Raw genomic sequence first — 16,201 nt, forward strand, 5'->3', positions numbered from 1 at the left:
GGTGTTCTCATTAATGCAGGCTTAAACACAGAGCATAAAACCCAGCATTTTGAGAAGAAAAAAAAAAAAATTCCTTTCCCCCCAAGTACCAGGGCTGAAATTGAAATCAACTGATGTTTTGCCATTTTACTCAAGGAGACCATAATTTCTTTCCAAAAAATTAGTCTGGACTGCTTGATCCCATTCCCATCAATAATAAGGCTGTACGTAGCAAACCACTGCTGCTTTCAGTCTGTTTACATATAAATATATAGGAACATCAAAAAAAAGAATTAATTTCAAGCTTCATCCTGCTTTTATTCTGCATGCTAGGCCACCCCCTGATTTCACAAATTATTTCCGTTCTCAGAGGTCAAAATCAGCTCTCATGTAGGATCAGACTGGAATTATTTCCATGGTATCCGTGCTTTTTGTTTTTGTGAGGATCAAATTTGGGTCTCTGGACACAGAAATATAATTTGCTTTCCTTACTAAGCAGTGATGAAACAAATAAAAAAATCAGTATAAATGATATACTGATAGAGTCTGAATAGATATGAAGTTTTTTTACGCAGGAGAAGCAACAAAAGTATCTCTGAAAGAGAGAACTGCAAACAAATCTTCTAAGAATCGTAACTGAAAGTGATCGTTGTTTGCTTTTACCCTCTATCTGGTAGGTCATAATTAGCTAATAATTTTCCAGATTTCTGTAATTGATTATACCGTTTAAGTCTGCCCAGCTATTTGCTAAGAAAAACTCCTTGTCAGCACTTCTGCCTTTGTAATAAGAGATCTTGAAACACCTATTTTTTAGATCGTTATTACTTTTAGATGTCAGATATGTGATGTCAAAGTATTTGTGAAGACAGTAGAAAATGACAGGTCTATTACTGTGTTTAACTGCTAGCTATTGATAAAAACTCTGTGTAAGAACTAGATGTGATTGTTATTAAGGAGTCCTGGCTTTGTTTAATTTGGGGAATAAGCCACATTAATATTTAGGTATCATTTTGAAAATCAATTAAGAAAACACCTGGGTTTAGTTACAATATGCTACCTTCAAATTTTTTAATCTCAGCAGAGTTTCCACTAGTGTTGCTCTCTGTATTTATTTGAGATATTTTTCCTGAGAGCTAGATGCTTTCTGATCAAATAACTTAGATCATTGGACTGTACCAAGGATTTAATCAGTGTAATAATTATTTTCAAAATCTCGTTGCAAAGTTGCAAGGCTATTGGTGTACTTCATGTTTATTTCTGCATATCAGAAATTATTTTTGTAATAGCAAGGAAAATCATAATGTTTTATTTTATATCTGATAAATGCATATTTTAAAAAGTTGAAAAGAAAAAAAATCCTTACCCACTTCATCATTCTTTTGCAAACTGAATATTATTTTTCTGGATCAGTGTAGTGAGGTTTGCAAAAAGCTTCAGGATAACAAATGCTGATTTCTTACTGATAGATCCGTAACATTTATTTTTTGATCAAGATTGAAGAAGATCTCTTGGTGCTTGATGAGTCTTATTTATGTATGAGCTGATATGAAACTGACTTACAAAGTTGCTTATTTCTTCTGTGTTATCCTGTCAGATGTTTCTTGGGATTTTTGTATGTTGTACCTTAGCTTTTAAAGTGTGAGGATGGTGTCTATATCTACAAACAGGCAAGAGATGTATTTGCAAGCAAGTTTTGACACTACATAGGCAGTGAAAATAATAATAAAAAGCTGTATTCTTATCATGCAGGTTTTTCTGACTGCATCTTTCTTAATCTGTTATCTGTTAAAATTTCATTTCAAAATTGTTTAAAATCTGACAAGCACCAACTTCAGAGAATTTGTAAGGTATTTCAAATGTGATTTTAAAAACATAATGCTACCATTATAAATAAACTCTTACCTTGAAGTCTAAAATAGGCGTATGTAATTTAAACTATCACTACTGAGAACAGACAAATCTATTTTAAGATACTATGGTTTGACTATATTTCTCTCCATATCACTGGAGAAAAGGTTTTTTCTTTGGATTTTTAAAGACTGTTTCAGTATTGCTTTTTATTTTGTTAGATAGCTTTGTGGATTAGTAACAGGATTTTTCAAAACCATTCGATTTTGAAAAAGGCATGGGTTGTGTCTTGTGTCTGCAGCATTCGTGCTTATTTTTATGGAACACTGAAAGAATGCTGTATTAAGAACAACAAAAAGTAAACCCCCAAAAACAAAAACCTAAACCAAACCCCGGCTCTAGAGTTATGTATTACAGCCTCCTGAAAGATTTTGTGAAAATTCAATGCCTTAAATATGCACTGTATATTTGCACATGAAACATATATCTGTGATCTGCAGTTTTCTGAGAAATGTAGCTGGTTAGTGGCTTAGTCCTCTAAAATCTGGCATTTAGCTGTTTGAAGAAACCCATTCCCAAATGTTATGAAATTAACTTTGTCTGGATTTTTTTTTTCCTCAGAAATCCATGATCACAGCATTAAAACTTGCTTCTTTTCTACTGTGATTTTTATCATGGATCAATGACTCCATGTCAGCTTTCAGCCATTGACTCTTCTTGGGTAACAGACCCAGGACAAGGAGTTAGTGCATGCCAGCTTTTTTGGTAATACTGCCTTGGACAGGACCTAGGCCTTGCACAATGGGGAGATGAGTCCAGTAGTTATTTGCATTTGAATGGCTTCCTAAAAGGGGGGAGGATGGTATCTGCTTTCTGATTGGTATCCAGCATTATTTCATAGTTCATATCATTCATAGTTCTGCAAACAAAATCCTCCTGCATTTCTCTTGTGGGGCTCAGGACACTGCTGTGAAGCCCTTTGCCAAGGTGATGCTTTAGCTGTGGCAGAAACCTTGCACTTGAGGTGCCAGTTGGTTTGGCAGCCTGGCAGAAGGGTTGGTGAGGGGGGAGCAGGGAGCCTCCATGGGGAGAGTCAAGGGAAGCAGCCCAGAAGCAGCCCACAAGCCCCGATCCTTGTCCAGCTGCTGGCGTGGCAGTGCACGCGCTGCGGCTGCAACGAGAATGTCAGCGAGTCTGCAGAGGTTTGGCTTCGTGCTGTCACTCATCTGGTGTGACACAATGAAGGCATTAGGGCTGAGGAGGACACTGGCATAGCAGCTGTACAATGTTCATTTTAAAATTATTTTTGTCCAGGATCTTTAGACCTGTCTCAGTTTTCACAGTCAGAGAACCGAGATGAAGTCAGCAAAGTACTGGTTTTGTTAATCTTGCCGGTTTGTTTGTTCAGACCAGGGTTTAGTATGACCTTCAGACTGCTTTATTCCTGCTCCTGCTGCACTGTACTGCCAATGGGGACAGAAGCAGTACCTGTCACTCCTCCCAGGGTAGCCGGGACTCTGGTTCTTGTCCAGCTACCTCTTTTTAACCTGGACTGCCCTTCGTTCTATGCCTACTTATAGATCCTGGGACACTCCCTTGTCATCTCACAACATTACCAAAACCTTTTCCCACCAGATGGATGCAGTGGAGGAGTTGTTTTTTGCAGCTATCCTATCGCATCTGCCTTGACCTAAAAGGCACTGAAAGTAAAAAGCTTTGTTTGGAAGGCTGTTATGCCAAGCTCCAGGCTCCTTGCTCAGGCAGGTTCTCTCCTATTAAAGGCAGCTGGGTGGAGCATTAGTAGGCTTGCAGGTTACTGTCATTTGTCATATGAGGTGACCTAAATCAACTGAGTGATCCACCTATCTGGGACAAACACCCACACAGTTCCTTCCTCCTGCAGCATCTTTTGATGCCCTCATTCCAGCGTAGATGACAAATACTTCTCTTGAGATCATGTTCATTGCTTTATTCATCCCACGCATTAACCAGAATCTTTATGTGTTCTTGTGGATCACCTGTTAAGTTGGTTGACTTGGGGCAGGGAGGGGGTTTAGGAATTAGACAGCATCCAGGTGTGTTTAAAGCAGAAGTAATGTCCTGGGGATGTAAAAGAGAATTGTGGGAATATATTGTAGGAGTTTCAAAATGTCAGCTCAGCTGTTCTCACTTCTGCCATGTCCTGATTCTAAAGTGATTAGCTCAGGACTTTTCTGATAGAATACCTGAGTTTCAACCTCTGCATCTAGCCACAGAGGTAAGTATGGATTCAAAGGATGTGTCAGCATGAATGCAGAGATGTGTCTGCTGACTGTCAGGTTATCTGGGCTTGAGTCAGAAGCCAGGCCAGGACTGAAGCGAAATCCTGCTCTCAGTTGGTTCTTGGCCATGTTAGTGAACTTTGGGAAAAAAAGATTTGGTTTTGCATGTTTCCAGGGCTAAGGGGGAAAACATGGTTTCACTTACTGCCCTTTACCATTCATTCCAAGCAATCTCTTACTCTTCTCTCTTTTTAGCACATCATCAAAGAAACAATGAATCCTTTTGCTTTTTTTTCTCACGCCAATGAGAGTTGTTTGCTTCTTCCAGCAATGCCAAGGGACTTGGACTCATCCAGGACATCCAAAACTGACCCCTGTGTTTGTAGGCAGTGTGAATTTATTGTCCTTCCTGTTCCTATTGTTTCAACAGGTTCCCACAGCCAGTGTCACCATAGAAGGAGCATCTGCCCTCAACCGCGTGCGCTGGGCCCAGGCTGGGAAGGAGGTCGCAGTTGGTGACTCAGAAGGCCGCATATGGGTCTATGATGTTGGAGAGGTATCTTCTGTTGGGATTCGTTTGTGGTTTGTTTTGTTGGGATTTTGTGTTTTGTTTCTACGGTCAACTCCCGGAGACTGCCACATCCAAGTTGAAGAAAGAAATCTGTCTTACTCTTTCAGTGGAGTCCTCATTGAATTTTGGTTGCCAACAGTGTGTTAATCATAAAGCTACATTGCAAAAGAGTTAACTTGTTGAAGTCTCATGAGAGAAGTCTCTTTTAAAAGCTTCCAGTCTTTTTCAAGCTCTTTTTTTATAATGATCCTGTGGGTACATTTGGAAATGTTAGAAGAACATAAAGAAAAAATTGAGGTGCAAAAAGAGGCAATGCTGTTCCAAAATTGGTCCTAAAGGGTTCACCTTTTATACTCCAGTATCTCTTATTTTATGACTGGTTTATTGCTGTAAGTTTTTGTCAGCCTGACATGCACAGAATCCGTCTGTTCTTTTGATACTGCTTCATATGTCTGAATATGTGCAAAAGTACTAACAGAAGGAAATGAGAGGTGTCATTTTGAAGGATAGTAGGGGCATGCATGATAGACTATAGCAGGATGCATATTCTGTGTCTAAGGCTGCTCTCAGTTCACCCTGCTACATCTTATAACAAGCATCTAAACTGCGGTGTGTTTGGCAGTGATGAATCTAACTCTTTGTTGATGAATGCAGTATAAAAGTGTTCCATCGGCATTACAATCCCTTGGAACAGGTAAGGGTGAATCTCTGAGCAATCAGCTTTTATGCAGAGAATTTGTTTTCCATCATTATCTGTGATAGGATACTGAGATACCCATCTCTACACAGTAGGGAAACATTATAGAATGCATACAGAATTATCTGTAACTCTCATAAAGTGATTTTATGGCCCATAGCAAAATTGCTTGTGCATGACTCATATTTTTGGATTTCATTCACTAGTGCAGGAGTTGCCCTTCCTCACAAATGTTTGCTGAAACTTCTTGCCATGTTGATACCATAATCTCTAAATTGTCTAAGGTTACTGTGCTCAGATTTCCACTGTGACACTGGCAGGTCAGCTGTTTTTATTTATTTTTCGTTTTGCATGATTGTTCTGTCTTTCAAGTGATACGACAGGCTGTGGAAATGCCTTTGATGACAGCACAGTCTGATCTTGTCTCAGAGTCTAGACAGGCTGTAGAAATGTCTCTTTTTGCATATCATACACCAAACCATTCATAGGACTATTTACTCCTGCAAGCTCACCCAGAAGAAAATAGTGTTCTATGCAGAAGTAGCATTATTGAAATGTTTGACCTTTCCTGTGTATAATAAGACATCATCTTGCAAAATGAGTCATAGTGATACACTTGAATAAAAAAGAAAGACGGGCTTCTATTACTTGAAAAAGAAAGCAGAGTCGTTCAACAGTATTGATTTGTGTGAGTCCAGTTCAGTGTAACATAAAGAGTTCTGCTTCAGGGATGTTGCAGAGGCTCAGTGTCTCCAGCTCAGCTCCCTATGTGCTTAAGTAAAGCGATGGATGTCTCTCTACAAGGCTGCTGAGAGACCATTGCCAATCCTGCTCTGCTGTAATGAATGAAGGAGCTCATTAATTTGTCTTCTGGTTCAGTCAGGCAGTATCAGTCTCTGCAGTAATTCCTGCATGAAATTTAGGAGAGGTCATCTGGGCTGCAGCACTGCTGGGGCTGCTGTGTTTGTTAGTGCCTTTTTCTGGTTTAAAAGAGAAGGGTGCTCATATATTCTCTAGGCCAACTGTTGTCACTATAAAGCCTCAAGTGAGATACAGAAATACTTTGCAGATCAAGAGCCTGGAACCAAGGGCATGGACAGTGAGTAGCAGCCTCTTTGGTCATGAAGCCTGTGGGGCAGTCTGTGAGGAGCTCTTTGATGAGAGATTCCATCCTTAGCTGTCCTTAGGCATGACGCATGGGGGATTCACAGTGCACGTACACTCTTGGGAGTGTCTGCTACAGAAATATGGCAGCCTTTTAAGGATTGTGCTTTACTCACTGTGCAGACACTGGCCAGTTTTTGGCTCAGCTGGGGTCCTCCTTTGACTGTCCTTTTTGTAGGAGTTTGATTCTGGGATCAGATTCTGGAATCTGATGGGGCTGCTCTGACAGTTTAAAAAGAAAAGTTCTCCTGCCAACTGTCCTTAGCCACATCCCTTGCTGCCCAGTTTTTGTGCAGGTAGAAGGGCTTGTCACCACTCATATTGTGCAGAGAAATACAGATCAGTAGAGAAGTATTTATTTATTGTTTTGTTTTGTTTTCTTTGGGCTGTTTTTCTCCATGAAATGACTCAAGTGGGAGTAGACGAGAGAGCACATAGCTGGGGTCAAGGAGCTGGGAGCTGGACTATACAGCACCCAGCAGCAGCTGACTTTCCTGTTTGACCCAGCACTACTGCAAATTCTGACATTAAGCTGTGAAAGTTGACCTTTCAGCAGCAGCACTCTCCTGGTTTCCTACATCATCATCTTCTAAAAAGGCCTCATCACTGGAAGAACTCATCTTTGCCTGGCTAATAACTCAGTAGCATCCACTTCTTTGAAGGTGCATCTCCCTGATTTGGGAAGATGGGTGTGATTACTTGCATTAGAAAGTCAGCAGGCCACTTTACAAAGACCCTAAATACACTCACTAAAATCATTAATGCTCCACTTATACTGCACCCTTTTAAAAACCTTTGTTTACTTGTGGCTCTTCCAAATGTCACATTAGATCAGCTGTAAACTCATAAAGCACTGGTTCCAGCAGAAGAAAAAAATACTATATTTTTAATAGTATTTATTAAATACTGTATTTTTTAATGCAGCATCATATCTTTGAATTTCACCTTACAAGATAAACAGTTTTTCCTACCTGTTTCTTAGACAGCATTGATTCTGTGAATTTTAATCAGAGCAGAAAACATCAGGCTATCAACCATTAAGGAAAAAATTAAGTGGTAGGAATTTTTACTTTGATAGATTCATCAGTTTTAAGGAACTATCCCAGAGAGCAGTAAAGTTTACTGCTGCTATTAACCCATATGGTATAAAAAGAAAACATATGACCTAAGTGAAGAACGTAAGACATAAGGCCTAACCTTGCATCCTTTGTGAAGGTAAGGAGTGTGGGATCGAGGCTGTTTTCACTTGTGTAAGAATTTAGGATTTGGCCCATGTTGATATGTTATCCAGTCATGGTCTTTATGACAACAAGAAATGTCAGACACATGAAGAACATAGCAGGGTCCATGACCAGGGAGTTAAAAATAATGGTGACACTTTCAGTTAGGCTATATAGTGTTATCTCCTTTGACTATGTAGTTTTAGTTGTTTGATTTTGGCATCACATCTGAAAATAACTGAACACATTTATTTTCACAGTGAGGGGTCTATTTTCTCCTCTATGCGTGTGCTTTATGCCCATTAGCATTAATGGGAGTTACACACACACAATTCCAGCAGAGAGGAGACTTAAACAGTCCATATAGATGTGCTCTTGTGGATCAGTAAGCACTGTTTTAAGGAATGTGAATTATGAAATGAAATAAAAACCCAAACATGCAAAAATCCAACTGTTTCAGTGTGATGGGATCTTAAGCTAGTACATATAACCAATCATTGTATATACACTTTAATCTCTGCAAGATCTAAAATTTCAAACTTCTGCTGGCATAGTAGTTGTGATATTATTATTGTGATAGCTTGTATAATATGTTTTAGCTCCTTTGGCCTTATGGCTTCTTTACTGGGCAGCAAGTTTTCTGTATGGTAGAAGCTGATTTTAACAGAACATGGACCACTGCCTATAGATTTATTCACGTGTTCAGATGATTGATAGTTAGACCTAACTGCATGTCTGTTTCGCAGATCTGTTTTCTAGAAAGCTTGCTCCCATTGTGCACGCTTCAGTGATGTTACACAGTGCCTGCTGTCATAAATATTCTCTAACAACCATGTTTGTTGCTTTCCGTGCTTATTGCAAATGCTCTTTGCACCTTTGCTTGTAAAAGAAGCAGCTTCTCATCCACCTTCTATTATTTCTTCTTTTTTCCCATTTATCTCTTCCAGGTCATATTCTGCTTGCACCATGAGTATGTAGATAGAAACTGTGAGTCAATGACTTATTATTTCATTCTAATAAAATATAAAACAAGTTTGCAGCATAGGATCACAGAATTTGAAACTGCAATCACAAGGAATGTAATGCAGCACATTATTTTGCTAAAGTGGTTACAGGACAAACTATTGCATCTGTTTGGCAGTCTTTCAGAGAGTTAGTTCTAGTTATGCTTTTAACAGGCAACTAGTGTGACAGGTGGACTGGAGAGAAGCAAGAAAATGTCTTTCTCAAAACCATCCAGGAAGACTGGCTCTGCCAACAAAGCAGTTTCCTGGGATTCTTTGTACTGTTGTTTCCTCTGTCCTTGTTTCCTTGCAGTGAAATCAGAATCCTGTGGATGTTTATGTGACTTTTTTAGGTTTCAGAGTTAATACTGCCTTAAGCCTTTTTAGGGCTGCTGTGTTAGGTTGTTTGTGTACTTCCCCATTTGCTCCATCATAGGTGTTAATCCCATATCTCATTTTCAAGTACATGACCAGCGAGGGAGGAGCTGGTGACTGCCCTGAAGTACATGGATGAAGTGGTACAGTAAGGATATCCCACTGATGCCTATAAAATAATTTCCTTTGATTCCAGCAGCCTTTAACAGCTGCTCTGAGATTTTTAGGGTTCTAGACAGAAACAAAAGTGTATTTGTGACCAGCTCTCACATTTTGGTATGACTATTGAGTCACTTATTTTTCTGGCTAGAGTGGGGAAGCATTTGTACTTTGTACTTCTGTCTTGTGATCCCTGTGTTTCACTGTAGATTTCATATGGAAAACACATATCCAGCATCTCTTTCATGCAGTTAAAAGCTGCTGTAACCCAGAGAGAGAAATATGAAGCTAAGTTTTGTGTCATGTAGTTATTCAGGTAGATTTTCCAGTAGGTTTGCTTTTGCCATCATAAAGCTTCTGTAGAGCATATATTGAGTTGGGAAATGTTTTTGCCACAAAAGCAGAGTTGAGACTCGCCATAAAACATTTTATTTTAAAATCTGTGTTGAGTTACAAGTATTCTTGGAACACAGATAAATGGCTCACACACATATCATGAAGGCAAATTTGAGCAATAATAAGGGGTTGTGCTTACAACCAAGTTTTATTCAAAAACATTCAAAGATTAAGTAAGACACAGGAGTTACAACAACATGCAGAATCCAGGCATAAAGGATAATTAAATTTCACTGTTGATATTTCTGCTAGGGAGGTTGGAACCCTGGCCTCAGAGAATTTTAAAAACATGTTTTAACAAAGCAGAATCTCTTAAGAATTGTTGGAAAATGTAAAGAACTATGGTTTTGATTTGCTTGCTCTTTCCCCTCAGTTTTGTAAGTTGAAAGATTTTAAAACTGGAAGCATTTAGAGATGACAAAAAAAAAATCAAAACAGGAACTTCAGCTTTTTACTTGAATAATGTCTGAAATACTGAGCAGAACAAGCTCCTCATCCCTCATCATTTCAATTTTGACTGATATAGTCTGTATTCACAAAGGGATTTTTGAAGTAGGTTAAGTAAGAACTCCCTAATGAAAAAAACGCACTAGTTTGAAATCAGTCAATTTAATTACTGTGTTTTATGAAGGCCATTACCCATTGCTGATTACTAGGGTGATAAAATCTTTAAGCTTTGGTAGCCTCCATAGGGGGTGAGCTGATCTAAGTAGAGCAAAGTCCAGTCATTATCACCCTAAATACTTGTGTTTCTCATTACAATATTCATTACTTTAGGTTACTGTGAACGCTTTGAGGTCTTTATGTAAGCACTGGTTTATTCCTCTGTAGAAAAACAGTGTTATGTTGATAAGTTAAAACCAAGTGTTTATATACTTCTACAGTTTAAAATGAAGCTTAGCTACATTCATACATAGAAATGCACAAGTTTATACCTCTGAGTATAAATTTCCCTATACACACCTATTGATGGCTGTTTGCTTGTCAGTGAGGTTGTATTAGTCTGATAAGAAATGGAAAGGGATATGAGTTACCTTGTTATTTCAGTCTGTTTGGGTACTTAAAGAAGCTGGAATGAAGGCTTATGTTCCTAATAACAATCTTTATTAGGGAGGTACTTTTCAAGAGGGAAAACTGAGCCGTGATCTAATTAATCTGAGTTACCTAAGGCTGGTTACTGAGGATTGGAGATCTTTATCTCCAGTGCCAGCCTGGGCCCTTGTGCTTCCCTTTCTCTGCCACCTCTTGCGTATCGTGTGGCATCACTGGCTCTCTGCCCTTCTCAGTCTCCCTCATCATGGGTTTCAGACTTACAAAGCCGCTTCATAAAACTGGTGTGGTTTAGAAGATCAAAACTTTGCAAATGCTCTTTGCACTTTTGGTTATAAAAGAAGCAGCATCCACCTTCTATTATCTATTTTCCCCTTTTTTTTCCTCATTTATCTCTTCCAGGTCATAGTCTACTTTGCACTGTGAGTGCAAAATCCCTTATTCTTATGTTTTAAAAAGTATTTTATTTTGAAAAAGAAGCCTTGAAATGTGTCAGAGAGGGATGTGGATGTGGGTTATGGGGAGAGGAGAGTAGCCTGTAGAAAGGGACAGAAGAACTTTGTTGTGACTAAGCCAGGGAAGCATGAGCCTGGAGGCAATATAGATGTTCCATGTCCTTGCAGAGTGCCTGGGGCCAGAGGAAGAGACCTAGTGGAGCTGGGGACATGCTGCCACCATGGCATGTGGCTGCAAGCTGACCATGTATTCATTTGAGTCAAAAATTAGAATTTTTTTAACTATCAGAAGGCTGAAGTCCCAGAGTGGGTAGAGACAGTGGGACAAGCATTCTCTCTAAGTGGAGCCTGTCCCCAGGATTTTGTGATGTGCTTGTGTGTGATGCAGACATGGGTCACACCTGGTGTACAGGGTCATCCTCCTGCCCATGCCCGGGTGTTTGGTTGTTCTGTTTCTCTCTCCAGATAAATGGACATGAAATTCTACTTCCATTTTACTATCTGAGTGTTACTTGTTAGAATTAAAGGAGGAAGTGTCAGATTTTTTATGAAAGTACCTCTTTTTCTCATTTGTTGATTAGACAGGGAAATTAAATGGGTATTAGTGAAAACAGACAGAAAGGGTGGGAGTTTTAAATGGTCATCTTAAAAATTCATTTGATTCTTTATTCTTAACTTCCACTTGCTCATGATGAAATATTTCAGCAGTTCTCCAGAGGCAGCTTGGTAGCTCCCCAGCAGATTTCATGGGGTAAAAAGACATGAGTTTCCAATATGGTAGAAATATCTTTTAGAAGAATTATTCAACTTCTCATCATATGAAATAAAAACCTTAAGAAACCTAGTCAACCAACCAACAAAACTCTGGCCCTAGTCCTTTTTATTCATTTGCATAGTGCTTTTAAAGCTGACTTATGTTTCCTTTTCCTTTGCAAAGGCCCAGATCCTCCCCCTGCAGAGAGGATCAGAGAGAACAAGCCACATGTGACAGGAGTTAATCATGTAGCTTAATACACTATTGGAAGGCACTCAGATAACGAAGTGATGAGAGCAGCAGAAGAGAATCTGTAAGAGATCATTCCCTTTCTGCTCAGTGCAGCCTGCAGGAGGGGGAGAAGGGAGAGCTCTGTGTGACAGTCTTCCTGCTGGTATTTTCCTGCTGAGCTGGGAAGTACTGTAAAGGGCAAGAGAAAAAGAGCAAAGGGAAGCTCAGATGGGACATACTCGTCTGTGCCCATGGACACTACTCAAGCTTCACTTCTACTTCCTCAGTTACTGCTTCTCCTGAAAACTTGTCAAGAGGCTTAGTGTCAAAGAGAATCTGGCTCCAGGCTTTCTGTGGTAGCTGTAGCTGAGACAGCTTTAGCTGGTCTGCCCCTATCCTAACCCTGTACTGTGGAACACTATGGGGGACCACAGCTGTAGTCAGTGCATATTAGCTGTGTCAGAGTATGCATTTTAAATATCTAGTTAGTCTATTGGGTGGCATTTTCTCTGAAAATTTTTTACCCCCTTTCTGATGTAAAAAGAAATGGTACTGAAAAATGTGCATAGCTTTAAGTGGCAGAGAGTATGGAAGAGGAGAATTGCCAAGTATGAAATTTAGTTTAAGCTCAGTTTGTGTGGAGCAATTTGCAAATTTCATAGAAATCCATGACTTATCATTGTGGTGTTAAAACACTTCTGAGACAAGAGCTGTTTTGTATAATTAATTTTTTTTCAGGGGACTTCTGTGGTTTCAACCTGTCACATCCAGTAGCAGTTTTCATTTTGAGAATCCTTAACTATGGTTTTCAATCTTTATGGATTGCAGAATGGTCTGTATTTTGAACATACAAAAAATACTTAATTCGTGACTTGGAAAGTAACAGTTAAAATATCAACTGAGGATAACTCTGGGTCTTAATACGTCCTATTTTGCAGCTAAAATTCTATATTCTGTGTTTAATTTAAATGTGAAATCTATACTGCAGTGCCTAAAGTGATGGAAGATTCTGTGTCTGAATTGGAAAAAAAAAGAAACAACAAATTAAAATCCACTGCTGTTTCATGATGGATGAGCTCTTGCAGATAACGGGATGTGTACAAAATCTCAGAGAAGGCAGCAATTCACCTGCTGGCTAAAATCTTTAATCAGTTTATAAGCTGCTCTGATGAGAGTCCGTTTGCCAGCTGAGAGCCAGAAAGCTGTGGCAGAAGTCCTTTACAATTCCTGTTCTGACAGATTTCCTGGCATGAATCATGGCATGGACATGGCCAGCTTGGTCTGGAGGGCAAGCAAGCTGAGCTGAGTATGATTTATTTCTTCCCTGAGGCAACAGTCCTTCATGCAGCTGATTTTCCAGGGAGGCACCTTTGCCAGTGCAGCCACCCCACAAGCTGAAGCTTTGGTATTTCAAGTGAGAATGATGAACCCATTCTTCCAATCAATATAGTTGTCAGTAAAAAAAAAACCAAACAAAACAGTAGGTATTGGAAAGAACAGGTCGAGGGCTCCTTACCTTCTAGTTCAGTTCATTTAGTATTTTTAGGCTCTCTTGTGCAATGATGACAACTGATAACATAATTTGGTAGAGGAGGAATCCTGATGCCTTAGCTCCAAATGTTAAATGTCCTGAAACGCATGTAAAAAATTCCAGGAGTTTTCATTGACTTTGAGGAATGACAATTGGAGCAGGGCTGAGATCCCCATGGGAGGTGAAGGCAGGCAGCATGCCTCACTGTTTTTGTCAGTCCACCTGTAAATTGGTGGCATTACAGGAGAAATGGAATGGCGGGAATTGCAAGAACTTTGTTGCTTAGGGCACCACTTCTGTTGAAGCAGAACTGTGAGCTTTCCTCAAGCATGGCAGATGCTCTTTCTGCTCTTTCTGCTGATTACGTCTTTTGTTTCTAAGGTCTTACAGGCCGATACTCTCTGCCACTGAAAGTATCCCTTGAGGGAGATGCGTAAGAGAGGCTCCTCCCAATGTGATTGGTGAAAGCGGTGGGCTGAAGAACAAGCTATAAACTTGTAGTCAGCCACAGTATTTTAAAAATAAGAAGTGATTTAAGGAAATAAAAGTTTTTGAAATTTCAGTTTGAAGTCAATTCTCTAAGGGTGACTGATGATTACTGAATGTTTTATCCTCTGTAGTTGATATCAAGTGCAGCATTTTGATATGTTAATTGAGGGAGGCATAATCTGTTTGATAGCTTGGACACCATTCCTGGTTAACTCAGGAGAGCCTAAGCCAACTGTGGTTTTGGGAGTGGAACTGTCGCATTGTCTACAATTAAAAATACTTCCCACTTCCTTGTTTTCTTTTCTATAGGCCCTATCAAGTTGTAATCCTTCAGGCTGAAGTTTTCCATAATTGGTGTTTGCTTCTAGCACAGGTTTTGTTGTTTCTTACTTCTTTTTTTTTCTTTTTTTTAAGATTAAAGACAGTACCATAACACAAAATTAATAACATGCTTAAATTGAGGGAGTTAGTCTTAACTCTGACATTTCTTATCTTTGAAGTGTTACAGTCTGCAGTCTTAATGTTCTGTTAACATGCATTTATGTGTTATGTATGTATAATTTACAGGCTATGCTTTATTTTGTTCTCCTGGTAGACTGGCATCAAGATGACTGATGCAGACAAAGAGTACTAAGTTTGGAAAAGAATTAATGAGCATTCAAATGTTCAGTTTCTATGTAGGCCCTTTGTACAGCATATCTTTGCACATTACATATAAATTATTAAAATAACACTATTGTTAGCTTGGTATTCAAAACATAATTTAGCTTCAACTGTGTAACAATTCAGAAGTTACTGTTCTTAGAAGAAAAAAGAGTTTGTTGAAAATTGATTCAGTTTTTGTTTAAGTTGGAGGGTTTTGATATAAGTTAATATTTTGTCTTTTTTTTTACTAAGGCAGCACTAGTTAAATCAGACCCTGCTGGTGAATTGCAAAGAAATAAATCACAACAGACATTAATCTAGATGAGGGCTAAGTAATTAACTTCATAGAAGGGTGGTGTATATTGTGTCTGTGACACTAGACTGACTGCTGTGCGTAGAATAAATGCAGTATTTATGTTGCCTATGGTATTCCACCCCTTCAATTAAGTAAACAAATATATATAGAGCTACTCTTGAGTATATCCTTTGTGGTCTAAACACTGTATCTTATTAAAATCATCTGCATGCAGTATGTTGGGTTTGAGTTCCTGCCAGTGGTTTCATCCATTGTTAACAGTGATGCTCAGCTCTCCCAAGAGTTAAATACAGTGGTACTTCAGTTATGTGGAGAGGGTGCTCTTGGTTACTTTGGTGGCCATTTCACTGCATATTACCTCCCACTTTGTTTCCATCCATGTGTGTGGCATAGGGTGTTGCCTGAAAAAATATAGGCTTTTTCAGGAAATAAAATATCCATATAGGTTGAGAAAAATATCAAAGGCAGCCTGTAATTGATTCTGGGGGGCAAGACCAGGGCCAGAATAGGTGTGTTCCTGCCTGCTCTATGTGTGTATTAAGATATTTAATATTTACATTTTCATATCTGTTTTCACCTCAACAATAGTGACAAAACATCTGTTGAACTCCAAAAGATAGGATCAGTTCTGAAAGTGGAACTATAATTGTTCATTACTCTTTGTATTGTGATCCTCATTCTGCAAGTGATTGTTCTACTTTTTAGACATCATCGAGTTCAAGTAGTTATAGTTTATCATCATAAAACACATTTTTACCTGCGATGTCATAACTGCATTCAGATGTTAATCCATTGCTTGAAGTATTTGCAGCAGATTTCTTTTCAGCACTTAGATACAGACAGTATAGGTTGATGAAAATTTTGCTCAGAGAAAATACAGCTAAAGCTACATTTGCCTGAAGCTATGTTTATTTGATGATGCTGTTAAATTGAGTTGAAGGAATATTAAAATGGTGATAAGCCACATACACAAATAACTTAGTGTGAAATCTGAGATTTTAGTCACTAGTTCACCAGACTTGCCACAATCTCAGATTAATCTGAGTATTCTTTACG

The 16,201-nt window shown here is 38.9% G+C and overlaps 1 protein-coding gene across 4 annotated transcripts in view; it reads left to right on the forward strand.

The window, feature by feature from the left end:
* Nucleotides 1–16,201, forward strand: part of DYNC1I1 (dynein cytoplasmic 1 intermediate chain 1) — a 185,959-nt gene that overhangs the window by 163,219 nt on the left and 6,539 nt on the right. For all 4 annotated transcript variants that reach the window (XM_030943965.1, XM_030943966.1, XM_030943963.1 and 1 more), the window contains one exon: nucleotides 4,519–4,644. In XM_030943965.1, the coding sequence (XP_030799825.1) occupies nucleotides 4,519–4,644 (126 nt within the window). The remainder of the gene's footprint in view (nucleotides 1–4,518; nucleotides 4,645–16,201) is intronic.

Source organism: Camarhynchus parvulus, chromosome 2 (assembly GCF_901933205.1).
Source record: "Camarhynchus parvulus chromosome 2, STF_HiC, whole genome shotgun sequence".
In the NCBI taxonomy this organism is placed as follows: Eukaryota; Metazoa; Chordata; class Aves; order Passeriformes; family Thraupidae; genus Camarhynchus; species Camarhynchus parvulus.